This window comes from Zonotrichia leucophrys, chromosome 6 (genome assembly GCF_028769735.1).
Source record: "Zonotrichia leucophrys gambelii isolate GWCS_2022_RI chromosome 6, RI_Zleu_2.0, whole genome shotgun sequence".
Classification (NCBI taxonomy): Eukaryota; Metazoa; Chordata; class Aves; order Passeriformes; family Passerellidae; genus Zonotrichia; species Zonotrichia leucophrys.
The window spans coordinates 5417243-5443035 of NC_088176.1; the positions used below are offsets into that span (position 1 = coordinate 5417243).

Below are 25793 nucleotides of genomic sequence, written 5' to 3' on the forward strand. Positions count from 1 at the left end.
ACAAGACATTGTGTATTCTCACACAGTGCTGCTGATGATGAAAATGAAACAAGAAGCAGCATCAACCTTCCACTTACAACCAAGCAGAGAGTTCACAGCCCAAATGCTACACATACTGCAGTATAATTCACATGCTGTATTGTTACTTGAAAATAAAGAGTGACAGTTCTCAATGACCACTCTCAACCTGCCTCTTAAAAAGAAGAGATTTTCAGATGGGCTTAAACCTTATTTCAAATGGGCTCTCATGATTCTAAGTGTAGGTCAGTAAGTGATAATTGCCTTGAGCAGATTTGTTTTGGCATTCATGAATTTGGGGCTCTATGCTGCAAACATGCTATCAGCTGAAAGAAAATTTGCATTTGTAAAGTTAACAAGTCAAGTGTAACTTCTGGATTTCAGTTAGGACCCCTTCCTCCCCTGCACTGACTCTGCTGCTTTCTTTTCACATGGCTGTAGCAGAAAAATGGTTTCTCTCTCTTGCTCAAGTACAAATTGTTAATCTCTCTGAACAAAGCATTGCTTAAAACTGTTCACAAAGTGAGAGGAATCTTACTGACTCTATGAATACAAAATGTATTTCTAAATACAAAAAAAAATTGTACTTCTGCATACAAAATTTCATAACTGTTAATAAAACAATAGTGACTTTGCAGAGGAAGTTAAGATCTGGAAATTTCTGTAAGACAACCACAGATCTTAATGTTATAGACATTTCAGTTAAATGGTGACTTCCAGGGTAAGGGAGAAGAAATGCTCAGCCAAATTCCTCTCAATCCATAGATGTGACACAGCAACAACATCAGAAGGGAGGACATGAATAGAGAAATGTTTTTGCCTTGATGAGAAAACAGCTGTCAGACTTCAACTATAATGCTGCAATAAAAAGTCTGTTTTCAGAATAGTGCATTTAAAACCAATTACTGCCTTTACAGCTCCAGCTTATAAAATCACAAGACTAAATTAGGCTTCCATATTATTTTATTTCCCTCTTAAAATATAGCATTGAAGTCCTGCACACATATAAATATCCCTACAGTTTCTTGCACACTTTCTATCCATCATTACTTAAAGTGCCCAACTGTGAACATTAAAAGTAAAAACATTACTGTTAAGAGTGGCTATACTTGTAGGAGGACTGGTATTCTGACAATGCAGGCCACTGATTTTACAAAAATCACCTGCAAAAGAATACACCTTAAACAACACGCATCAATATTAACCCTGAAGTCATTTTTCTTTTCCATTCAGCTTATCTAAAAGCAATTAATGTACAGGGTTTCTTTTTGAAACATGTCTTTTACATAGTGTAAGAATAAAGGATAAATGCATCATTTTCTTTCTAGCTCCCTCCTTTCCCCACAAAGTGTTTACTGTGTCCCAAGCTGCTATGTTGATTAAAACCAGTTGAAAAGAGCTCCGGAAATGCATGCAACTTAAAATTCACTTAAACACACTTTAAGTTATAAAGTCTGAGAGATTTTGATTTCAGCACGTGGCTATGGTTCAGTTGGGTTATTGGATGTGTTTGTTGTGGTGGCAAGATTGGTAAACACTTCTTCCTTGGTTTCAGGCTGGTGTCTTTCCATTTTGGTTTCCTCTTGAGCATTTTTATTACTGGTATCTCCCTTGCTCTTGACTTCCACAGGTTCAATCTCCATGATTTCCTGTGGTGGTTTAGGCTCTGGAAAATTTGGCTGAAGTCCATCAACTTGAACAGGTTCTGGGACATCTTCTGCTTTCTGTTCAAGTTTTTCCAAAATGGTCTGGACCTTCCTTACCCCATCTCTCCTGGCCTGGCGCACATCCGCGCGACCCTCAGGGTCCACTGAGTCTAGGGCCAGCAACTCTTTGGTCAAATACTCTTCAATCATCAAGTACTTTTTGTCAGTTTTCTTGCCTTCAAAGGAGTCGACTGCCTGCTCAAGCATTTGTACTTTCTCCAGAATTGCTTCCACTTTCAAAACACCAGGATGCTTCTGAGGTTCTCCTGTTTCCATCGTCTTCGGCGGCGCCGCTTCTTCGGGAGGAGGCCTTTCCTGGGGGGGAGCAGCCTTGGCAGGGGCAGGAGCCTTTTTATCAGCTTTCTCTGCCATGGCTGGAGGCTTCTGGGGCTGTGCTTTAGCATCTGGCTCTTGGTGGGTGACCTGGATTGGGATATATGTGGAGGGTGCCTCTGTTTCGGGCGGCGGGGCTGCCTTGTTGTCAGGCTTGGCTTCAGGAGGAGGGGCTGGTCTTGGTGGCTCCTGAGCTGGGACTTGTTGCTGAGAAACCTGGTGAGCAAGGCAAGTTTTGTGTTGAGACACAAAGCTCCTTATTTCCCTCTAAAGAACAAGTAATCTAACTTCTAATTTTCTGTACTCCTAGCAGTGCAATTTCACACACACGAGATGTTTCATCTTCCCTGAGCGTTGCTGAATTTCACTGTTTTAAACTGAAAACAATAGCACTGTGCTGAACAGTTATTATAGCCACCAATCAACTCTCTCAAACATGAAATTTAACCCACCAAATCCTGCCCATGCTCAATAAAATCAGCCCCAGAAGCAGGTTTAAAAGACAGGACCTTTGAGCAAAGCCTTCACCTAGCTTAAGTCAGTGAGACTTCTTGCTGAAGAAAGATTTCATCCTGTTTCACTAATTAAGGGCTCATCTTTCTTGAAAAGCCAACTACTTTGGTGAGTTTTAATCACACTTTGGGATATTCTCATCCTATTCCTGTTTTCAGGACATTGCTTTTCTGGTTAGTGCTTATTTTTAATCTTTAACCTATTTACATGCAGAGGTTACTGTGTCAATCTTATTACACTGTAGTGATTAGAGACTATCCTTGGGATTACTCCACTTTTAAATCATCAAATCAGAAATCTCTTGAAATTGAGATTAGTTCTGAAGTCTTAGCAGAAAGCAGAAATGTAGGAGATCTGCATTTTCCTCCCCCTGACACGCACTTTAGTTACTTGGGCACATAAACAGTGATTTTGAAAGATTCTAAATCCAGCTCTCATGAATTTAAATAGTAAAATATCTGTACTTTATTCCAACCAAGTATGTAAATGGCCTACACTAGAAATCTGTTACTGCTTTACCTGATAAACATAAAATTTTATTAGGGAGAGCAAATTCTCACCCACAAAGATAAATAAATTAGCCCTGATCTAGAATATGACATTAAATCTTGAGTCTTCCTTGTTTTGTCCTAGCCTGGGTTTTCAAACTACTAACCTAAGTTTGCTTCTGTCATTTTTAATGTGAAAAATCTCCAGAGAGGAAATCAAGGGTTGTTTCTGTACACAGCCCCTTCCACACACTCACAGCTGTCTAATTCCCAGTAGCCTTTGAATTGTAGTTTTAGTAAGAATTCTAACATGGAAAAAATGTTCCATGAGCAGCAGGTTCTATGACCAAGAACACGCTTCAAGTCAGAAGAATAAAAAGCTCTGGATTTTGCTTATCCCCTTTCTTCATAGCAAAAACTCCTTTGTGCATCTGATGCTATCCCCTAAATGGTTCTGAGACATCAGTCAAGTATATTTACATAGATGTCACAAATCCCACAGACCTGGTTTTTGTCTCATAAACATAATGCAACATCAGTGACCTCAGTGTAATTACACCAAATTATACTCTGACAAGAGCAGATTAAATGATATTTCAGTGATCTACCACAGTCTTGACAGGTGGAAAGGCAACTTGCAGCTTATCTCAGGATCTCCCAGTCTGTTTAAACCTAGCAGTGGAGACTGCTTTAGGTGCTTTCATGTATGTGTTAGTACAAGCTCATTTTACAGCTCTAGCCACGCTCAGGCCCCTGGCAGGTGAATCACTTCCCCATTGCACATACCTGGGGTCTGTCTACCACTGTCTGCACTCGGATGGGAGCTGGGGGCTGCACCTGGGTGCCCACCCTGGCCGGGGAGCTCTCCCGACTGGAGGAGCCTCTCGGAGCCACCCGGAACGGAGACTGCGCCCGCGCCGCCTTGGGCTCCCGCTCCTCGGGCTGGATCTTGTGGAACACGGGCTGGTGGGCCTGGAACTCGCTCTGCTGGGCAGGGTAGTGGGTCTTCTGAGCCTGGTGGTAGGCCTGGGCTGGCTGCCGGGGCATGTTCTCATGGATCACGGGGATCGGGATGTAACCGCGAGGGAGCGCGTGGCTCCCCGCGTTGGCTCTGCCAGAGGGCTGGGGGGAAGCTGCTGCAGGGTCAGATGCTCCAGGAGGTTGAGGCTGCCATGAAAACAAAAATCCATTATTAAATGTTAATCACTGTGTGTTCACAATACTTTTCATTTCTAAAGAGAAAAGGGGGCAATCATGATAGAAACTGAACTTGTGTTCCTAGCGTGCAAGGACTCCATTTCCCTGGTTTTTTGGCCAAGAGCCTCACTAGAGAAACCACATAAGTTGTGAGAGCATCATTATAACAAGCAGGAACCTGAGCTACAGCATTCCCAGCCCTGAAATGAACAGGGAGTGGATGCTCAGTCAGAATGTTTGCTGCTTTTGCACGGCTGTTCCTGCCTAAACCTGTTAAATTTGAGGTAAACTAAAGCTAAGCAAACAAATTATGAGCTGGAGACAAACCCAAACCCCTAAGAGCACACAGCACTGACTTCTGATCCTCGCCACACAAACAGATGTTGTGTGTTTTGTTGGGTTTATTTTAAGAGCATGTCATTAATTTGGTGATGCAGATATGGCTAATTGCCCTTTGCCCCCTCTCCTGTGAAAGGCCAGACTGAGCTGTGAGAGGAGAGAACAGGCATTGCAGGAGAGAAAGGGAAAAAAACCCCTCTTCTGGTGCTGCTCAGCTGCCCATGGAACAGCAGGAACCTTGGATAAATAAATGATGGCTTGCATTACAGCACCAGCAGTGGCACTGCTGATGTGCAGGGCAGGGTCCCCAGCACAGGCTCTGGTCACTTGGCACCCACACTGCACTGCCTGAACATGCAACAGCAAGTTCTGAGGCCCTCCCTCCCTGGTTATCTCCTTTAAGTGGCACAGAAGACATTCCTAAAGGCACTCTGCATACAGGGCAAAGCTGTACACAGCTGGGAGAAGGAAAAGCTGAGCTTGTTGTCTTAGACAGGCATGGTTAGTCAAAATAGCTGAGAAACCTGCCAGCAGGATTTTAATTACATTCTTCAAACTCCAAATGGCTTTCAGAGAAGATGCCACCACTGCTGAATTACAGACCTGATATGTTTTCAGCTTGGTAAAGGCTGAATTTCCTGCTCATCTTACTTTGAATAAAAATGAGGCTTATATTTCCATATATTACAAGAACACCAATTTGCTAATTTTCTGCAGAGAGCAGGCCAAAAATCCCATCTTCTGAAACACAAAACAAGCAGGGTGACATTTTTTTCAAAGAAGTCCATAGTCTGAAATTTTTTTCACATGCCACTGAAGGACAAAAATACTTTACAACTCACTTCTAAATGTGTGTATATGTAAATCCATTTCATACAACTGAAATTTGCAATTAGGAAGCAAAGCTCTTCTGAAGTGGCCTGGGTTGTTAGCTGACTGGACACTTGTCTCTCCCACTTTGACTCATGGTGCAGAACACAAGAGGCTTGTCTGCATTCTCCACTTGTAGGAGAACCTGCACAAACCCTAAAAAACCCTCCCCTGCCACAGGGCCTGCTCAGCTCTGCATTTATCTCTGCAGAATCATTCCAGAACAGAAGTGGGTGACGCCAGAAAAAAAACCCATCCATATTCATGCTGCCATGACTGTGCACTTTCAGTACTCTGCAAGCACTGGGAAAAAACACAATCCTGTGGCGAGCTGTGCTTCCTAAGCTCCCCCTGTGTGACATTGAGGCCACAAATGCTGCAAAGACCACTGCGAGCAGAGCCCAGCAGCGCTGCCGCTCACCTCGGCTCCGTGCGTGGCCGCAGCTGCCGGTGTCTGTCCACATTGTTTATCGGCCGCCGGCGACTCGGGGCCACCATAGCCCGCCCTGAGGGGTGCCTGGGCCTGCCCTGGTGCTGGCACAGCCTCTGTCTTGTACCTCTGCAGGCCAGGCTGCGGGGAGGAGAAGCAGGGGTGCTGCTGCCGGCCGTCGAGGCCCTCGTGGATGACGGGGATGGGGATGTAGCCCGCGCGCAGCTTGGGGTAGCCCACGTGTCCTTCTCGGGCCGCCGGCTGCTTGGGGCTCTCTCGAGATGGGCCATTGGCTGAGGACTGGCCTTCCTGCAAGGGAAAACAGCACACAGAGGTGTTGGTAGCTCAGTAAATGTGGTGAGAGAAAGCTGCCCTAAAGCAGCATCAGATGGGTGAGAGGAGCTCAGAGCCTGTCAGGCCTGCACAGCACAGCCAACACTGCAGCAAGGGGGGGAAGATAAAAATATCTGCTTGTGTGTGGGGCTTTCACCCCCACTTCTCATAAGCATTCCCTTGTTCTTTGAAATACCTGCCACCTGGTATTTCAAATCCACCTGGATTTCTCCTTTATCATGCACTTAGCCACCAGCCCAGCCTCCTCATCCAATTCAAACAAGTACCAATGGGACCAAAGACATCTCCTCAGCACCTCTCAATGCTACATCTGAAAAGACACTTGCAAAGAAGAATAATCCCAACAGAAGCACAGATTTTGTTGGTATCGTTCTTCCCACTGGCTATTTGAAGAGATACTGACACAGCACACTGAAAATGTATTCGCTTCCAGCTAAGGAGGATCTGGTTCAGTAAATATTGAGGGAGAGGGAAGGGGAAGACAGGATAGCTTGACAAAGAGGAAAACACTGAAAAGCAAGATTTGAAAATCCCTGTGTTGTCTGAGCACACTCACTGGACAATGTCAAAGCTCTGGCAAGGGTGGAAGTGGTTTGTGCTAAGAGCCCTCACAAGTCCTCTAGTAAGTTCTTCCTGCATCGGTCATTCTATTTTGAGACCCTGTGAGGGCCAAGTTCCAGATGTATCTCTAAGTCAGATCATGTAACAAGCACCTCTGTCATTCAGAGGGTAATGTCATTATTCAGTAAGAGGAGAATTTAATAAGGGGACATATGGTGCAAGTGTTGGAAACCCTATTTTTAAAGGGGTGTTTAAGCTGCAAAAATATTTCATGTTGCTCCTGTACACACTGACATACTAATTCATCAGGAATTCACTGTTTTACCAACCAGACTATCAGTGTTCTTACTATATGATAGTATCATCTTAAAAAGTGATTTCTGAGAATTCTTCTTAGCAGTAAAACCACAGAGAATAGAGGCTGTAAACTAACGAAGACAAAAAACACTGAAAGGAACAAGTTCAAAGTCTGAAAGTCTGAGCCCTACTGTTCCATTTCCTTTTACTCATTAAAAAAAAAAATCCTCCACAAAGGAAGGATTCTAGAAGAGACACAGAGGAGAGCCAGGCCTAGAAAGTTCGCAGAGAGAAGCAATCTGAAGTTGGCTTTCCCAGCTGCACAACGAGGATGATCTCATGCCAACGTCTGCACCAGGATCCACGGATGAGTCATTTTAAATTCACCCTACCAGGAAACCACATTCCTGTGCTCCACACAGGCTCTCAGGGGCTCCCAGAACCCCTCACACCAACACCCACTCGCTCTTTCACCTTCCACCAGCACAGCCCTGACCCCACAGCTCTGCCGGGATCCGCAGGGACGCGCGCCCTTACGTCAGCAAACAGCATTTGTTGGAAAATAAAAAATAAACCTGAGGTGTGCTCAGCTGACAACAATGCGAGGCCGTGCTGGAGCCAAGCGTGTGTCAGAGGCTGGGCTGGAGGGGAGGCCATGGATCCCACACGGATCCCAGCGGGAAGCAGCACCTCACCTTGGAGCAGCGCTGACTGAGGGCATTCTGCGAGCGCCAGCTGCCCCAGCGTCCCTGCCCGTAACCCGAGCAGCCACCCCACCTACCACGGCTCCCACCGCTATAAAAAGGAGATTCCCTCACTTCCAGAGGCTCTAAGGGAAGGGCTTGGGAGCTGGGTGGGCCTGCAGCACCCACAGGTGATGTGGCATGAGAAGGTTTTGTCAGCCAAAGCTGCTCTGCCCCACCTGGGGTACCGAGCTGCCCAGAGAGAAGCTGCTTTGGGGTCTGCATTGTCTCTGATCTGGGGACAAGACTTCCAGTTTTCTGGAGTGCCCCACAATGATAAATCATTCCACATGGACAGTGTCCCACTCCCCTCCATGAGCCCCTCCCAAAGAGCCCAGCCATGGCCTTCCCCTCCCTTGTTTTCATGCTCAGACCCGTGGGCTGCCCTTGTTTTGAACCTTCTCAGCAATCTGAGAAATCTGCCTCTGCAACTTAAGCCCTGCTAGGAAACACAAAAGAGGCAGCCCAAAACCAAAGCAAAAAGCAGGTTGGACTGCTTCTTCAAAGCATCCAGTTTATAAATTAAGTAAAGCTCCTGTCAATACTTAAGGTGGTTTTGTTTTGTTGTTCTCTATTTTTTTTAATAGACATACTCCCACAATTTCTCATGTATTCTTACAGCTTCAGACAACCTGTGCTGCTCCTGTGGAAAGTTAGTATTTCAAGCTGGTCCTTTGTTGTAGGCTTTTTTCCCCTGTAGTCAGGTCTAACCACAGAGGCCTCAGTTGCAGTCACACTGAGCAGCCCTTGGTAAAAGAGCAAAGGCAGCGTCCTTGTTTTTCCCACCATCAGTGGCCCCGAGGCACAGATCAGGTTTAGGAAAGGTGCTCTCATCACAAAGCACTTCCTGCTCTACACTGTCCCCTTCGACACTTAATTAATACTTAACTCTACAAACAGCTGCCTACATTAGCCAGTTTGTATCACCACATCTTTAACATTCCTTCTTCCCTGTTTCTTTGCCTCCCACCGTGGTACAATCACAAACAGGGACAATCCAGGTATTCTGAAATTCCCATCTCTGGGGAATGACACCACTGAGCAGGCCCTGGGTTCTGGTCTGTATTTAGTGAGACTGACACGGCAGGGAGTGCGTGCACATCCCAATGTCCCTGTCGCCAAAATCCTGGCCAAAGCAGTTCTGTTCTGTGCAGGAGAGCCTGTGTTTCCAGCCTGGGCAAACAGGTTCTGGAAGACTTCAGGAAAAGCTCAGCTGTGCCTGGGGACACTGTGCCAATGGGGAGGAATGGAATCAAGCTACGAAAAACACTCATCTTCACACTACATTAAAGAAATTCACAGATTCCCTCCTAATGCTTTAATTCCACAGAACAGCCAGCACAACAAAAAGTAGCCATTTTTTTGTTTTGCCTTCTATCTCATACAGTTCCTGCTTGTTGCATTAACAAACCTGTTACCTAGAAAAAGTCCAGAGCTCACATTTAATTCAAATCTGCACAAAGAGAATGACCAACAAATGAATGACAAGTCTTAGTCCACCATCCTTCTGGTTTAAGTATTAAAAAAAAACCAAAAAACCAGGAACCCAACTCAGGTTCCTGCATTGAAACTAATTGAAGCAAATTTCTCCTGCCCTCATCTAAGGAAACAAGAAGTTCCTTAAAGCTGAGTAGCTACAAACAGCAGAGTATCAACTAATTTTCAGTAAGTACCAGGACTGACTATCAGCAATCCCAGCTGTGCTCATACACTTAATTTACCTTGAAGAGAGAGAATCCCCCAAAAGGAGGGAGCACAAAAATGCAAAAACTGCCTTAAGCAGCTCAGAAATGTTCCCAACAGTTTTAGATGACATTTCAGGTAGCCTGAAATACCCACAGGGACTCCAACCTGATGCAGCACTTCAGGAGGTGCTGAGGTAAGCCATCACATCCAGGCAAATGAGAGGTTTGGCCCAGGAGGGACAGTGGAGCTGTGCCTGGAGAGCTGCTCAGAGCAGGGACAGGGCTCTCAGCTCTCGGGACAAGCGTTTCTGTTGTGAGGCCATCACCAGGATAAATAAAGGTGCAGCCAGCACGAGTTGTGCAACTGGAAAAAACACTTCATACCCCCACATCCTACTGCTGCCTTCCCGTGGGAAGGGCACTGTCAGGACTGACACTAAAATCCTCCAACTTGCTCCCATTTACAAGAGAGTTGAAGCCAAGAGGCACTGGAATAAAAAGAGGGACAGCAAGAGCAAAAGCACAGCCTTGCACCAGGGCTCCCAGCACAGCTGTACCATCGGAATAATGGATAACTCCCAGTGTGCCCCAAGTCTGCTCAAGTGATATTCCAGACCCAAACCTGCAAATTCAGCCACTGCTGATGCCAGCAAATTGCCACTGGAGTTTTCCAAGACAGCTCTACTGTTTGAAATAAATTTGTCAAAATATTCTCTATTCATGCTAAATGACTTGAATAGTTGTGTCAAATTCAGAATCTCCCTTTTGAGACTCATTACATAATACATTTGTCATTCCTCCAATACTGAAATGGTCTACAGAATAAAGTCTAAAAACCTCCTTTGCTGCCATTGCATTCCTGCATTTTTCTTAACCTTACTGATGTTATTTGCAGCAGTCAATTCAGTCTCTAAAGCAGATGTTATTCACACATGTAGCACTCCTGCAGAGCAGCAGTGCAAGTATTTAAATTGTACCTGTTCTGTAAATATTATCTAGTAAGGGGAAAACAAAATTTACCAGCACTGCCAAGAGATTAAACAACTTCTCTGTATGCAAACAGATGGACCATGACTCCAGTGTCGTTCTGAACTTGTAAGCTGCTGCTATAGAGTACTACACAAACAATTATTCTGTTCGCTCAAATGAGAAAACACCAGTACTTGACAAAATCTTACTTGACAACTCACCTTTTACAACTTGAAGCCCAAATCCTATTTATTTAGGAAGAAGGAAACAGCACGATTCTGTTCTTTCACAATCAAATACAGCAATAACCAAAATGAGTGACATAACAACCAAGTTTTGTTCATACACTTGCTCAAACCTGTATTTTATCAGAAATTGCCATGAATAACAAAAAAGCCAGTGGAACCCAGTATTCAAATTAAGAATGAAGTAACTATTCTATTTATTAAAGGAAATACCATTTTTGTCATAGAAATGTAAAATTTTAACGATTGGAATTAGATTCCACAGCCACTCAGACTTTACTTCTGGCCAGACCTCCTTTCCTTCTCTGTTGCATGAACTACAAAAGTACCACACTACCTTTGCTACCAACAGAAATCAACATATCCCAAGTATTTCTGAGAAGTTCCTCGTGTCTGCTGTGTGTTTGAACATATAAATAGCACACCCTCAGCATGAGCTGGGCTTTACTAACATTCCCAGAGAACTACACGGGTTCCAAGGTACCCAGTGATTTACTCTCAGTGCTGACTCCAAACTTCGTACAGCCCTGCCTCAGCTGCTGCACACATTTGCATTCTCACCCTTTTACTCACAATTTGTGCTTAAATATATAGACTGAGCACATAGACATTTGGGCAAGATATCATTAGCTAATGACTGAAGGAAACCATGAATAAGCTTAGCTGCATGAGCTGTCTCAGTAGGACTTGGTGTCAGTGGCATCATGTAACCCAATTACAGGCTAAGCTGCTTTTGATGTTCCACTTGCTGAATGCTGAGTTTTATTTCCCAACATACACATGTGTAGGCAAACAGGCCTTTTGTTCTCTCTTGTAATTATCAAGTTGTATTATACAAGAATGACATTAACATTCGCTCTAACCGATGCCATTAGAAATAAATAAACACCATTCAAAACTGAAGGAGAAAACTGAAGGAGAAAACTGATCCTCAGCTTTTCAGAACACAGAGCCTTACTGGAGCAAATATATTGGCTATCTTGCAGATCAATCTTGTACTAAGAACAAAACCTGTCCTGTTTTAATCACTAGGAGGATTCTTTCTTCAGCTAAAATGCCTTGCTGAGGACATGACAACACCTGCCCAGGGTGCCCATGTGGAAGCTGGCACTGAGAGCAGCCCATGGGCCAAACTGAACATGTCTGAGACAGAAACAATGAGTGCTCTTAGAGAGCTGGGATCACCACCCACCCTGCAGCTTTGGTGGATGGAGTCAGAGAAAAGCCCCTCAGAGTGCTAACAAATACCCTTGCCAAGGGGGATGAGAATGACTCTCTATTCAGTTATTTCTGTTCACTGCCTCATTACCTAACAAGCAGGTGGTCAAACTGTTGCTTTCCTATTAGTTATGACCCAGGAATCTGAAATACATCAGAAAGCAGAACCCTCAAAAATTAGCAAAACAATGCCTCATTAAAAAAAAACAAAAACAAACAGGAGAATAAGCAGATAATGCTTGAAGAGTGGGCCATGAACTTCAGTTTATAGTCAGGCTTCAAATTTCCATCTAAAATTTCATTTTGTACACAGCAGCTTTCTGACTTCTCTTCCTTAAAGGGCAATTTTCCAACACTATAAAAGCACTTGCTACATTGCACCCCTTTTATTAATTACCATAAAAAACACACTTTTGTGCTACCCGGCCTACTGGGTATTGTCAGACCAGTCTCTTCCCCATTCCATGCCTGATTTTCCTGTCTATAAAACCAAAAAGGAAAAATAAAAATAATCAAACCAACAGCTTCTGCAACATATTTAAGATCCAGGATTTTTCTTTCTGCCTGTAATTAAGTAATGTGATCTGTGTGAACAAGCCACTGCTTCTAACTTACATTTACCTTCACCTTGGCATGAAGGGAGACCACAGCTCACCTACAGTGATACTGTCTGCACTCCCCAAAGTATAATGGATTGTTACCTGCCTTATCATGGCTCAAGTGGGAACAATTCTATTTTTGCCACGTAGTCATGGAAAAGTTCTGCCTGTGCATACAAGTGTTAAAAATACAGTTCCTAGGTAAGAATGCTGCCACCTGGCACAAGCACTCTTCCTTTGTCCTTTAGATAAGGGGCACACAGTGCCAGGAGTTACACAGAACCCCACACCACCTTCTCTGCTTTTCCTCTTGCATTATCTCCAGCATCATTTCCTGGTGTTCCTGTCTCTTATTTCCGATTAGCCCCACCCCTTGTTTTCAGGTTAATTGATATGTCCATAAGTTAACTCCCTGCTCACCATGCTCTGTCAGGAGGGGCTTTAAATAACTACACCAAGCAGCTGCAGGGAATCTGGCAAAGCCAGGACACAACCCTCCCAAAAATCCCCTTCTGATAATTTCACCACTCCTACCTCCTGAGCCTTTTCTGTGCAGCACCTTTTTAATCCAGTGACTAATTTATTAGCCGGACAGAATGCACACCAGCATTAGGAAAGTAAAAACACTGCAGGTGGAAGAGACCTTAAATGTTACTAAGCTGACCTCACACTCCCCTCCCCTGAGGAGAACCACTGTGAGAGGTACAGCTCCAGAGAGGCTGTTCTGACCTCTCCATGCAAGTTCTAATTCGGTCTACCAAGGATTTTTCAGTCAACTTGACCACGAGAAGTCAGTGCTCAAAAATAAGCCCACTGCTAAAGAGATGTGAATTGAGTGACTTCAGACTTATTTGGGGAAGCAGAGAGAACAGAGATGCAACATCCATGAAGGGAGAGGATGGAAACTGAGGTGCAGTCAGTTGTTCCCCAGCGAAGCATCAGCAGCAGGGCGAGATGGCTTCTCCTTGCTCTGTTCCTGTGCAGCGATTGCTGCAGCCAGAACTTATCATAGATCACTTTTATGGCTGCTCCCTGACTCGTGCCTGGCTGCTGCTGCAGCTTTTATCTCAGACCCAAGGCACCACTGAGCTATTGATCACTCCAATATCCGTTAGTGAAGCTCAGCACAGTCAATTCCTCTGGATTATTTTTAGCTGCATTATTTCCCAGGGGGTTTACTGCATGTGGAAACAACACAGAGAAGGGGTATTGATAAATACCTATACAAACCTTTGTTTTCTTCTTTAAGTGCAATCTATTTTTATTGACACTTTGGGGAACACCAAGTGAACAATTTAAAGCCATGAGACAATCCTGCAGGAAGTATGCAGACCTGTGATACTCTAAGTTAGCACAGAAAATAACTACAACAAGTAAGCATAGGAAATGAGTAATTCTACCAAAAAAAAGGAAGAGTGGCATCACTAGTAAACACATTTTTAACTAGATTTTTATACATCTTCACAGTATTAATTTCACCTTACTCCTTAAATGTCTTGCTGTTAGCTAATCAGATACTTGAAAAAAAAAAAATCAGTCTACCAAGAAGCTTCATTAATAAATATTTTTCTGTCATTTGCAAACTCATTCCTTATTTCTCACTGAAACAACATGAGATTTTTCCCTCTTTCTAATTAAGGGCTCCCCAATCCATCCCTATGCTGCAGTGATTTCTTACACATAACAGAAACAAATATGCAGAAGAACACCCATCCTTCATGTCAGTAAAAAATAAAAAAGGTCAGACTGAATGAGAGCCTGAATTCACAAATGCACCTCAAATACAGAGCTAAATGCAAAACCAAGGTCTGGTTTTGTTGCTTTAAAATGCTTTTGTCATGGGTTAAAATTTCAGAAGAGCCACTTCAACTTTTACCCGATTATGTGTCTGGCACAGATTCCTGCAGCCAGCAAGGCTACACTGATGTTAAGCCCAGGGTAAGTGAGAAGAGCAAGATCAAGCACTTGGGAACAACAGGACTTTGTTACAACACTGCCTCAGCTATATTCTTACCCAGCTAGAAAAGCTCAGCCAGCCCTAGATCTGTGCTCCAGTCATTGCCCACTTAAACCGCAATACCTCATTTCATTGCCTAATCTCTTCAGAAAGGGAACAAACATTCACAGACAGAATATTGGTGGATACAGTGTAAGACCACCTCAAAGGTGGCAAAAATTTGCTAATTTCGCTGTCAGATTTCAGTGAAAACAATGCAGTGATGGAGTCAGCACAAGTTTGATCTCAGAATAATTGTTCTTGAAAAGGTGCATCAAGTCTGACACATGCAGTCAGCTTCTGTGATTGTCAGATCACTTCCAACAGCCCCAAGTTCTCATCTGAGCTAGGCTGAGAATGAAGGAAATCAGAAAGCTCTCTCCATCAAATCTCATTTTTTGCTTTCATCTCTTATGTCCTTCCTACCCTGTTTAGGTATTAACAGAAGTCTGGCATCTTCAAAAATCCTGGCTGGATTTGAAATTCAATGTCAGTGGGTAATTTGCCTTCCTTGGCATTGTCCAGCTAAGACAATATTTAGAAAAATATATATTTTCCTTGGGCCTGACTCTAAGATTCTTTTGCTAACTAGTACCTGTCCCTGTGAAATACACTGGTATTCAAAAAACTGATGATTTCAGCAGCTGTCCATGAATTCCAGCAAACACATTTAATTCGAGGCTGATAAATGGTTCTGTGAGAGCAGCTACAGACAACTTCTACTGCCACAAACTGGAGGACTTTTTAAAGCTAGGAACTCCCAAAAATCAACAGCTCAACTCTAGAGGCATTTCTCTGTTCCCAGTGAACAAACCCAAAGCACACGTTCCTGCTCACAGCCAGGAGTAACAGATTTTCCTGACAGGAAAACAGTGTATCCCACAAAAGCTGTTGAAAAGCAGATACAGCTTTTTGTACCTGTGACTGCCCTTGCAATTGGCAGAAGAGGCACAGAGGCAATTCTCATCACCACAGATTTCACACTAGATAGGGATGAAAATTTGTTTTGTTTCAGGCACCCACTCAAGCAGAGGGCTGATCCATCAGACAGCTTCCAACTCTCTTCACACAATTATTGAAAGCAGCTTGAATCTGACTATTCTGTTAAATGGGGTAGGCTCAAGTGGTATTCCTGGAACAAAACTCTTTCAGTAAACAGCACACTTTTCTTCTCAAGTACATTCTATGGTTATAAAAAACACATTATTTTTATTTTTACTACCATAACAGCAAGTGTTAGCAGGTGCCTCCAAAAAGGAGAGAAAACACTTTTTCCTATGCTATTCTAATATTCTTATTATCAAATTACATTTTTCTAAGACCTCTGTGTATTATTACTAGGATTTATTTATAGACCAAACGAACCAGCACTTAGAGACCTGCAAAGGGGGTTAATCTGCCATAGAGAAGTACGTCCCTTCCTTTCCAAGGCCAGCTGCTCTCACACCGAGCTTTCAGTCACGGTCTGCTCTCGGAAACCGGGCAATTACTATTTTAAGAAACGGTAAGTTCATAAAATAATTAACACTTCTCCAGCGCGTCGCACGGAAGGGGAAAAAAAACTTTCAAGAAAGCTCCGGTGCAGCCGCATCCCCTTCCTTGCTGCTGCGCGGACCCCGGCCCCGCCGTGTCCCTCACGGGGCTCACCGGGGCTCCCGCGGCCCCGCCGTGTCCCGGCCCTGTCCCCGCTGGCCCCGCAGCAGCCGCCGCTCCCCGGCGCGGCCCCTCTCCGGCAGCCGCCAGCCCCGGGCTCCGATCCAGCCCCGCGGATCTCCGTGCCCGAGCCCCCGGCCGGGAGGGACGCCCCGGGAGCCCGGCGCGCTCGGGGTTACGCGATGCTCCGCGCCGAGACCCCGGGGAATCGCTTTCCCAGCAGGCAAATCCAACCCGGCTCAAGTTTCCAGCACTTTCTGCCCAGCACAGTCACCGCGCTGTTGGGTCAGAGGGCTGCGATCCCCCAAGGGCCGGGCTGGATTCCCCAAAAGCCGCAGGAGCTGACCCGAAAGGGTCACCCCGCAGGGCCCCGGCCGCTCTCCCCTCAGCGCCGCTCCTTCCATGGACATATTTGGACTGAGATGCGGCTTTTCCCCGAGCGTGCTTCGCGACAAAACCGGAGCGGCAGCTGCCGGCAGAGTTTGGGACCAGGGAAAAGCAAACGGGGAAAGAAAAAAGAAGTTGGACTCCGAGCCGGATCGCTCCTTTTTTAAAGGCAGCCAGCGTTCACAGCTGAAAAATAAATCAGGTTCGCCTCTCCCCTGGCAGGCCGGGCGGACTTAACCAACTTTAAATAAACATTACAGGGCCGAGGTATCAAATGATTGAATGCACAAAAAAGGGACTGCAGTGCGTCAGAGACAAAAGGCAGCTCCTGCCCTCACGGCATCGCCACGCGCGGGGGGAGCGCGGCCCCCGACCCCCCTCGCCCCGCCGGGACACCCGGCCCGGCCACCCCCGTCCTCCCTCCCGCCCCACCTGCGGCGCTGCCCGCAGGCGCGGGTCGCTCCAGGTCGTGGTGCGGCTGTTGTGATCCACGAAGAAGGGCCAGCCAGTCTGCGGGTCGATCTTGATCTCCCAGCCGGGGGGCAGCGGCTCGGCGCTGCCCTCCATCTGCGGCGGCGGCGGGCTCTGAGCGGCGGCACTCATGGCGGGGCAGAGCCCGGGGGCCGCGCCGGCCGCTTTATCCGCCGCGGGCCGGGGGGCGGGGGCGCGGGGCTGGAACTGTCTGGAAACGGCGACGGCGGGGGAGGGACCAGGGGCGGGACGCGGAGGAGGAGGAGGGCGGAGGAGTCGCTGGCTGGAAACTTCTGGCTGTGTCCAGCGCGGCTGGGCAGACCCCCGGGGTACCGGGGAGGGCTGGCGGGGAACGCCCCGGGAGCCGCCGCGGCCCCGGCGTGACACAGCCGGCTCTCAGCAGGGCTGCTCGGCACCGGCACCGCGGAGTGAGTGCGCCAGCCCGGGCTGCCCTCCTGCCCCGGCCGGTCCCTGCCGCGCCCCGAGCCCGTCCCGGGGCAGCCCGCAGCCCTCCGGCAGGGCGGCTCCGACCGACTGCCCCGCGCCCTGAGCGAAAGATCAAAGCTCCTCCCCAAAACGCCCTGCCCCGTGACTGATAATTCGAGGTTGTGGCAGATAAACAACAAAAATAATGCTTCTCAAGTGAGGGTGTGGGCAGGCGTTGTTCGTCGGATCCAACTGGATTGAACTTTCTCAGCGCTTTGCAAATGCGTGTCTCAATTCTGAGTTTCACTTAGAAATACACCTGAAGGCAAAGAGTGTGTGTGTGAGGTTTAAAGCAGTGGCTTTCTCATGGACTCGGTGGGTTTGGTTTGAGGTAACTGTGCTTCACAACCACACCACTTGCAGTCATCTGACAGTCACAGGAGCAGCCGCAGATGCCTGTCGATAGTTACTCTAAGTAGAGGAGTGAATGCACGGTGTCCCTCAAACACAGAAGTTGCCTTCTAAAAGCTATTTGCTTAGAATTCCAAGTGTGAATCCCTCGGAGATAAATTCTTATTACTGAAGTATCTCTTATTTCAAAAGGACCCCTGCCTCTTCACAGCCCTGAGCACAGCCTGGATCTCCTCCTGCTCGAGGCAGGATCAAAGATCTCCTGATGCTGCTTCCCACTGACGGTCATTCATCTTTTGACAGGAGGTTTTGTTTATCACACTGACAAACCACATAATTGCTGACATTTGCTCCTTTACTCCTGCAGCTCTTCCATCCTTGCTGTCAGAACCACACTGTTCCATCGCAGACCCATTTTCTGTCCCCACTGTTGTGTGCCTTTGACTCCTAAGTATTATAAATGGATCATTTTTTCCCAGAGCATTTATTTCCAGATATCTGTATCGCCACCACCTTTTCTGACTCACCTATTTTCTAAGCTACAAATCCCAAAATTTTCTCATCTCACAGTCCTTGACTATGGTGCCTGTCCCTGGCCATGTGCCCTACCTCTGCTGCCTCTCATTATCTCTGGTATAAAACCTCTGCTCAGCCTCACCAATATCAGCAGTAGCCTCAAAAGGAGTAATATCAGTGATTTATTCTGCTCCCAATCTGCAGAGGAATTTCACTCAGTTTTGCAACAGAAAGGCACACTTAGACCATATGTTCCCTGTAGCATATGCCAGAGTCTCTTCCAAATCAACAAAAGCAGCTGATTCAGACACAGGGGACACAGATGTTAAAAAGGTCCTGCAGGAAAATCACTTTTGTAAGTTGAGGAAGTGATACAGATGGGGTTTGTAGCTGAGGGAATGTAAACAAAGGCACGAGGAATGGGGGGTCTTTTATTTTGCTGCAGCTGGCAGCCAACCATATACTCAGCAGAGCTAATGAATAAGGTCACAAGCAGGTGAAAAATTAATGAAAGGAAATTTCAAAGGCATATCTAATTTAAGTTAGACATTTTTGTGGGGGCTTACCCTGCTAAGAAACAGAGGGGGCTGCATTTCACAGAAATTATCATGGGCTAGTGATTCAAGATTCATTTGAGCTGCTGCAGGGTCGACAAGCATCCAGCTGGAAAGAGAACAGTCTGAGCTGACAGGGAAAAGCCTTTTAGTGATTGAATTTGGTTGGCAAGACATCATGCTTTTTCTGTTAATGAAATTGTCTTTCCTGACAGGTAGGATTTAGCCTGGTTTCCTGTGCAGGTGAAAGCACTGCCAGTGAGGCAGGTTACACAGGATATCTGTACAGGGACTCACTGTTTGCTCTCTGGTGCTGGGGTGTCACTGGGGTGTCACATAGCTCTGACCCTGAGGCGATGTGGCTTCTAGTTCATGTTGTCATTAGCCATCCTTCAGATCAGAATGATTTATGAAAATGTCCATGTAGGGAATACTGCCAAGCAAAACTCTTGGCTTCAGGAAAATCTGTTATTAAGATAAGTGAGTCTCTATAGTGTCTGGCTAATCTCAGATGAGACTCCAGGCTCAAGGTCTATGTGCTCTATTTCTGAAGGGGAAACACTCAAGAAGCATTTTCTACTTTTTGTGTTTTTCACGTAAGTGCAAACACAGCAGTCCTGACTTGCCCAGGTTCCTCTCTGCACAGTGCTTCACACACCCAGGAGTACCAAACTAAACATTTGCTCCAGGGTGTTCCACTACAATTGAAACCATGTAATTGTAGTTACCCAGAGCTGATTTACTCTACAGGGTTTTCCATGTCTGTTTGACTTGAACATGGGCTGCAGAGAGCTCCCTCCCAGCTGCACAGCAGCCCCAGCTCAGGCTGTACAGCACAGCACTGCTGTCATAGAATTGTTATTCACAATTCAATTATTATTGTTATTCAATATACAGTACTGTATTAATCAAGCAGGTATCTCTGGTGTGTCAGGAAACAACACATCTTGCAGTGAGATCTAAATCAGTTTTCTACCTCCTGAGTACTTTCCCAGGTGACCTGAGCAGGAAGGGCTCTGCTAACCAGGACTGGGAGCTCAGATGTTTGTTGTGGATGAGTATTGCAGAGCTGTCAGTGCTGAACCTGGGTGAGTGTCATGCCTGGCACGTGTCGAGTGCTGTGTGGTGAAGCAGGCTCCAGTCCAAATCCTCTGCTGGATGCATTTGAGTCATTTAAATACTCCTAATAAATGCAACAAACACTGACTTTCTCAATCCTCAGATTCAAAAGACATGATGAATTTGACCTGCTTGATCTCCATCACTTGTTGTTTCATCCAGAGTATCACTGAATAGCCCAGGTGTTCACTGATTGTACTTTGAATATCCTGCTCCAGGTGTGTGAACCATTTCAGCTAAAAACAAAAAGGTGCCACTTATGAATTACTGTGACCACAGCTGTACAGATGTTTGCCTTCATGGTTTGTTTACAATCATGGAGCTGTTTGTTGGGCCACTGATACAACTGGAGCCTGCCTTTAAGAAAATTAAAGATGCAAAGTGATTGCTAATCTTGTACTAACCTGCCACTTCTGCTACAGACCACTTCAGACTTGATTTCCAGTGTTTGGTACATGATTTAGTGTAACTGGTGGTGAAGTGGAGAGCAGAGGTAGGTGGATGAAGCCATCCACAAATGTCTGATCTCACTCTGACTGCTGCATGCTGCAGACATTGCTTGGCTCTTAGAGCTTGATCATGCCATCTGCTTGTTGGAGTCACAGTAATTGGCAAGTCATTTGATAGATAAATATATTTCCTATGAACTTTAATTAAAAATTCAAAATATTAATAAGAAGTTAGAGTGCTAATTGTACTGTTTAAATGGAGAAAAGCTTTTAAAGTGTTTATGTTGCAATCATACTGCAACTACACTAAAGCTGGGCATTCACAAAGAACCTACTCCGATTTCAAACTTTCAGATTTTTGGATAAAGATTGAGTGGCTAATTCCAGCACAATTTTTACTTTCTTTTTCCATTTTTATTTGTCATAAATCAGGGAGCAAATCTGGCTGTGAATGCTGCAAAACCAGCTTTAATTTCTATGACCTGAATGCAGCAAAAGCAAAATTCAATTCCAAGCATAGGCAGCAGAAGACAACTTGAATTTAGAGCTACACACTTTCTTAATATGTCATGATATGGCACATGTAAAATGAGTTAATGTTTCCAGGATAGGCATTATTGGCTGCCCATTCCCTGTTCTTCCAGTGTCAGTCAGAGAGAAGCCTGAGGAGGCAGCTCTTTGGTTTAGGAGAGTCTGGGTCTAACAGGGAGCAGAACTTTGTCTCTGTCAGACATCAGGAGGATGAAGGAGCGTCGGTCTGAGCCGGGGTTTCATTGCCACGGTGGCCAGCGCCCATTAGAATTGAGAGGCTCCCACCTAGTGGAGGATCTGCCCTGCTCTGCTCCGGGCTGCCGCGGTCCCAATGTGCTCGGGAACGTCTGAGTCATTTCTCCAAAGTTTACTGGCAAATCCTGGTCCAAAACAGAATCATTTCCAGACCTGAGGGTGCCCAATAGCAGACACAGTACGGAGTTTGGAAAAAACAACTGGAAAGGGAGTTCAAAAAGCCTCTTTCATGAGCAAATCGATCCTTTTATGAGCAGAATGTTGCACATGTAAAGGCAGAAGTATTTCTCCAGTTTCTGTGGGTACTGCAGCTGATTTAATTATATTGGTGCTCTGTCCCCAATCATCCCTTCCAAATATTTTTATTCCCTTGAATTGAAGAAGCAGATGCAGAGCTGATAGCATCTCTGGCTCTCTCCCTGGCACAGTGGAGTCTCAAAGGAGGCAACAGACTGAAAAGAAAGAAACAAATGCATGTCCTTTAGTCTCTGCTCCTTCTGGCTCTCCTTGGAGCAGCCTCTGCCTGGGAATTCAGCTTTGGAAGTGCTAGCATTTCCTAGCCATACAAAGAGCTCCTCAATTTGTGCCAGGAATGCAACCCCTCCACTTCTCAGGAGTGTGCTTGGCTGCTCAGGGCTGCCTGGCTGATAAGAGCAGTGCCAGGGGCTGGAAGGAGCATTAGTGCCTCCCCTCCTTTCTCCTGGAGCTCTTTCCTGCTGAGCTCTCACCCCAGGCCCCCTCCAAAGATATCCCACAGCTGCAGTGCCATAATTGCTGTTTGCCTACCTAGGAAATCCATCACACAGGACAGCAGGATGGGCAGAGGTGAGGGGAGGATTTCTGGACAGTGTTACTCCTGATCTCCAGCTATCTGATCCATGGAGGCATTTACCCATCCACTCAATGCCGCAAACCAGTCACAAAAACTAAAAACTAAAAGTAAAACCTGAAAACTTAAACCCTTTGGTGGCACAGAACCCACACATTCCTTCAATGGGGAATATCACTGTGCCTCTGCTGAAATTTGAACCAGCCAAGAAGTCAGCACAAATCTTCTCCTGGCACAACAACCTTCAGGAGATGGAGTTATAAACAAAACCATGCTTGCAGGTATCCTCATGCAAAAGTGACTTTTGCCATGGTGAATTTTAATACAGTCTTCAGCAGGAAAGAAATCCAAGTGGAAAATCCTAGTCTGCAAACTCCTGATAAAAACAAAACAACAGCCAGAGGAGGCATTTATAAAAGACTCTTTATTATAATAATTTTCCACTAATTTCCTTGCTAACAGAGTTGAGTAAAAACCCCATCTCTGGCAGTGGCTCTGTCTGGTGTTCAGGGCATGGTTTATGTTGGATTGGATGGCCCAGGGGTCCTGCAGCAGGGCCACAGAGGGAAAACCTGCAGGTCAAACTGAGCTGCCACTAGCTCCCTTCTTAAATTAGAACTGAAAACTGCAATCTGCAGCTCCTGAGCACATTTTATTTTCTGCCATCCTTGCTGCAGGGTCACCTGATAGGGCAGAGGGGCAGGAAATTGGGGACTCCACTTCTGCTCCAGGGGCTGAGTTGTGACTGCATCTCCACAGATTCACAGAAAGACAAACCTGGGTAATGCATAAAACCTGGAGTTCAGAGCAGCTGCAGGGAAATACTTTCCAAATTTAATCAATTTTCTGAAACAGAAGATTAGGTGATGCTTATCTGTGTTTACAGAACTGCAATTTTGGTCTGTAGTACCTAAAAGGATTTTTTTCAATCTTTGGCTGATTTTCCCCAGAACAAAGCTGTTCTCCTTTCCTACTGTTTATATTTCTAAATAGTCCAGGGCACTGGAAAACTAGATTTTTGTTTCTAAGGGCATATTGCAAATTTCCTCATATCTTTCTAAAGTATCATATTTGGTTTCTTTTTTTTTTTTTGGCTAACATCATCTATGCTGTGGTTTAAATATCATCTCTATTAGAAAAAAAAAAATACAGATGGTGCAAAACACAAAAACAGTGGATCTGATTTCTAGAGGTTTATCCTGGCATGGAAAGATCCTTGCTAAGCTTTGGGACAGCACAGCCCTCCTTGTGTTCCCTGGTGCTGGGAATGTGGCCTGGCAGTTAAATGGAGCAGATCACTTCCACTCTTCAGCACATCCTGGGTTGCCAAAATACTCTGCCTTGGCAAGGTGAGAGAGCCAGAGCAGTCTGAGAAGCAGCAGAGTGCTGCCCTGGTTTCTTCTTTCATCCCACAAAAATCTTTTGAGATTTCTTAATTGTCAGTGATCTTCACTGAGAAGGAAAAAATCTTTACTTTTTTGCCATTGTGTAGAAAAATTTAAATATCATCCCAGAATAATCCCATGCTTAGGGCAGGCATTGGGATTGTGGTTCAAGTCTTGTGGCTCTTACCCAGATCAGAGCCTTTATCTTTATTTCTTGCAGCCCAGTTCAGTCTATACCACAAGATCACTGCATGTGGGTTCTTTTGTCCTTTGTCTGAGAATTTTACTGGCTCCGTGTCTGTGTTTCCTGAAGCCCATCCTGCATTAGGTGCAAATTTTTGCTTTGAGAATTCTGTTTTAAGCCTTTACCCTCTGCTGCTTTAATCAACAGGAGCAGAACCCAGTTGTGGGACTGAAGTTCTCTGTGTTTCACCACGGGTTTTTAGCTCCACATCTTCCCTGGGAGCGATGCCAGGCCTGAACATCCAGGAGGAACCTGCAGGAGAGGGAGCTGAGCAGTCTGCAGCAATACCAAACAGGCAGCAAGACCCAGCAGAGCAATAAACAGATTAAAAGAAAGAATCTTGCATGACTGAGCCCTTGTACTGAGCACACAGTGTGGGATGCTGTGATCTGATAGTGTCTAGACAGCAATATCCTACATTATTTTTTTTTCCTCTCTAACATGAATACAGCCAGAAGTTTCCCAAAAGAAAATACATTAAGAGAATTTCAGGTTTACAGCTTCACTAGTCAAAGAATTCCAGGTGACTTTTGCACAGAATCCCCACCATGTTTTTACAATACACATTTATCTGTGTGCGTGGTTCCCCTTTTTGCTTGTTCCAGGGCTAAAGTCTCAGAAACAAAATCTTTGTAAGAGGTTGTGCAAGGTTGTGCATTTGTAATATCGTGCATTTATGTGTCAGTGAATGATGTTTTAATGTACAATCAATGAGAATGTTCTTGTTCACCATTATTTAGCATAATTAAACAAAGATGCTGAGTGATTATGAAGTATGCATAATGCACAGAAATACATTTTAAAAACAAATGGGTTTGGAATAACATCTCTTTTAAGTCAAATAAAGACATGTCTTATACAGCTCTGCTTCATGGTTTTGGTATAACAAACTCTTGAGCTGCAAGAATCAAAGTTTGGGGTAACTGTGATAAGCAGATGTCCAGGGAGTCATGTTCTCTTGGATTATTTCTCTTCAGTTTCACATAAAGATGCTGTGAAGCTTCTGGCTTTTTGAAGCAGCTCCAGTTAAGACAGAGGTACAGCCTTCAAAGTTTCTTCTTGTGAACCTCAGGAAAGCAACACTGCATCAGTTTGTCTGTGTATTTCACTCCCTGATTTTGCCAGGCACGTTTTCTGCTGTTGGCTCTCTGGGATCCCATCCAAAGCTTTTCCAGAGTTTAGACTATGATCAAATAGGAGCAGTGTGACATAACAGAAAGTTTTCTTGTATTTTAGAATACATGTATCTTTTTTTGCTGCAAACAAGGAAGCTGACAGATGACAAATTCTGGATGGCATTTGAACTAAACTTCCAGTAGACTGGCAGCGCCTTTATGTTTATTTTTGGTGGAATGACCTTTCCATGTGTAAAGGCTCGAGATGCTTCCTGATTAAGTTATACTTCCACATGAGAAACTTTCACCTCAGAGGAATTAGTTAAAATTTTAAGAAAAAGGGTGCTTCCATGAAGCATAAATCTGTAATGAAATTTGCTTTTTCTTGGTGTTTTTTGTATTTTTTTTTTAGTTGCTATTAATTTTTACAACCAGATTTTTGGAAGAGTTGATGAGCTTGATAAACTATGAAAAAAGAGAAATTACTCTTTTGGTTTTGACCTACAGGTAAATTTCTTCCTCTTAGTAAAAGGTAACTGATCTCAAAATAAAAGAGCATTTTGATGTAGGAAACTGCTCCTTATTAATGTTTTCTCATTTTTACAAGTTTTAGTCATTTGGCAATTCTTTTCTGATTAATTATGAGTTATTATTTAATTAGTTTACTTTTCTCAGCTGCCATCCTGACCTAGGTGTGGTTTCCTACCTGTTTTCTGTAAGGGAAGAGCTTTGGTTGTGTCTGTATTGCAAAATTTAAACAGCTCAGACTATTAACCCTGTCTCCTTGTATATGTCAACCTTCCAGCTAAGTCAGGTAAAACTAAATACATGAAGCATTAGGCATTGGAGGGAGAATAAATATATAAAATAAATAAAAGAAATCAAGA

The 25793-nt window shown here is 44.9% G+C and overlaps 1 protein-coding gene across 1 annotated transcript; it reads right to left on the reverse strand.

Annotated features, from left to right (window-relative positions):
- Positions 1-944: 944 nt before the first annotated feature.
- Positions 945-17463, reverse strand: BAG3 (BAG cochaperone 3). Its single transcript, XM_064716759.1, has 4 exons — positions 17034-17463; positions 5886-6203; positions 3845-4225; positions 945-2273 (listed from the first exon to the last, which is right to left on the reverse strand). The coding sequence occupies exons 1-4, from the start codon at positions 17202-17204 to the stop codon at positions 1500-1502; spliced, it is 1644 nt and encodes a 547-aa protein (XP_064572829.1). The 5' UTR covers positions 17205-17463; the 3' UTR covers positions 945-1499.
- Positions 17464-25793: the final 8330 nt, after the last annotated feature.

Coding starts and splice junctions, on each gene's coding strand:
- BAG3 (XM_064716759.1), bottom strand. CDS start 17,204: ATGAGTGCCGCCGCTCAGAGCCCGCCGCCGCCGCAGATGGAGGGCAGC. Junction 6,204..17,033: donor GCCTGCGGGCAGCGCCGCAG/GTGGGGCGGGAG, acceptor TTTCCCTTGCAG/GAAGGCCAGTCCTCAGCCAA. Junction 4,226..5,885: donor CGGCCACGCACGGAGCCGAG/GTGAGCGGCAGC, acceptor TTTTCATGGCAG/CCTCAACCTCCTGGAGCATC.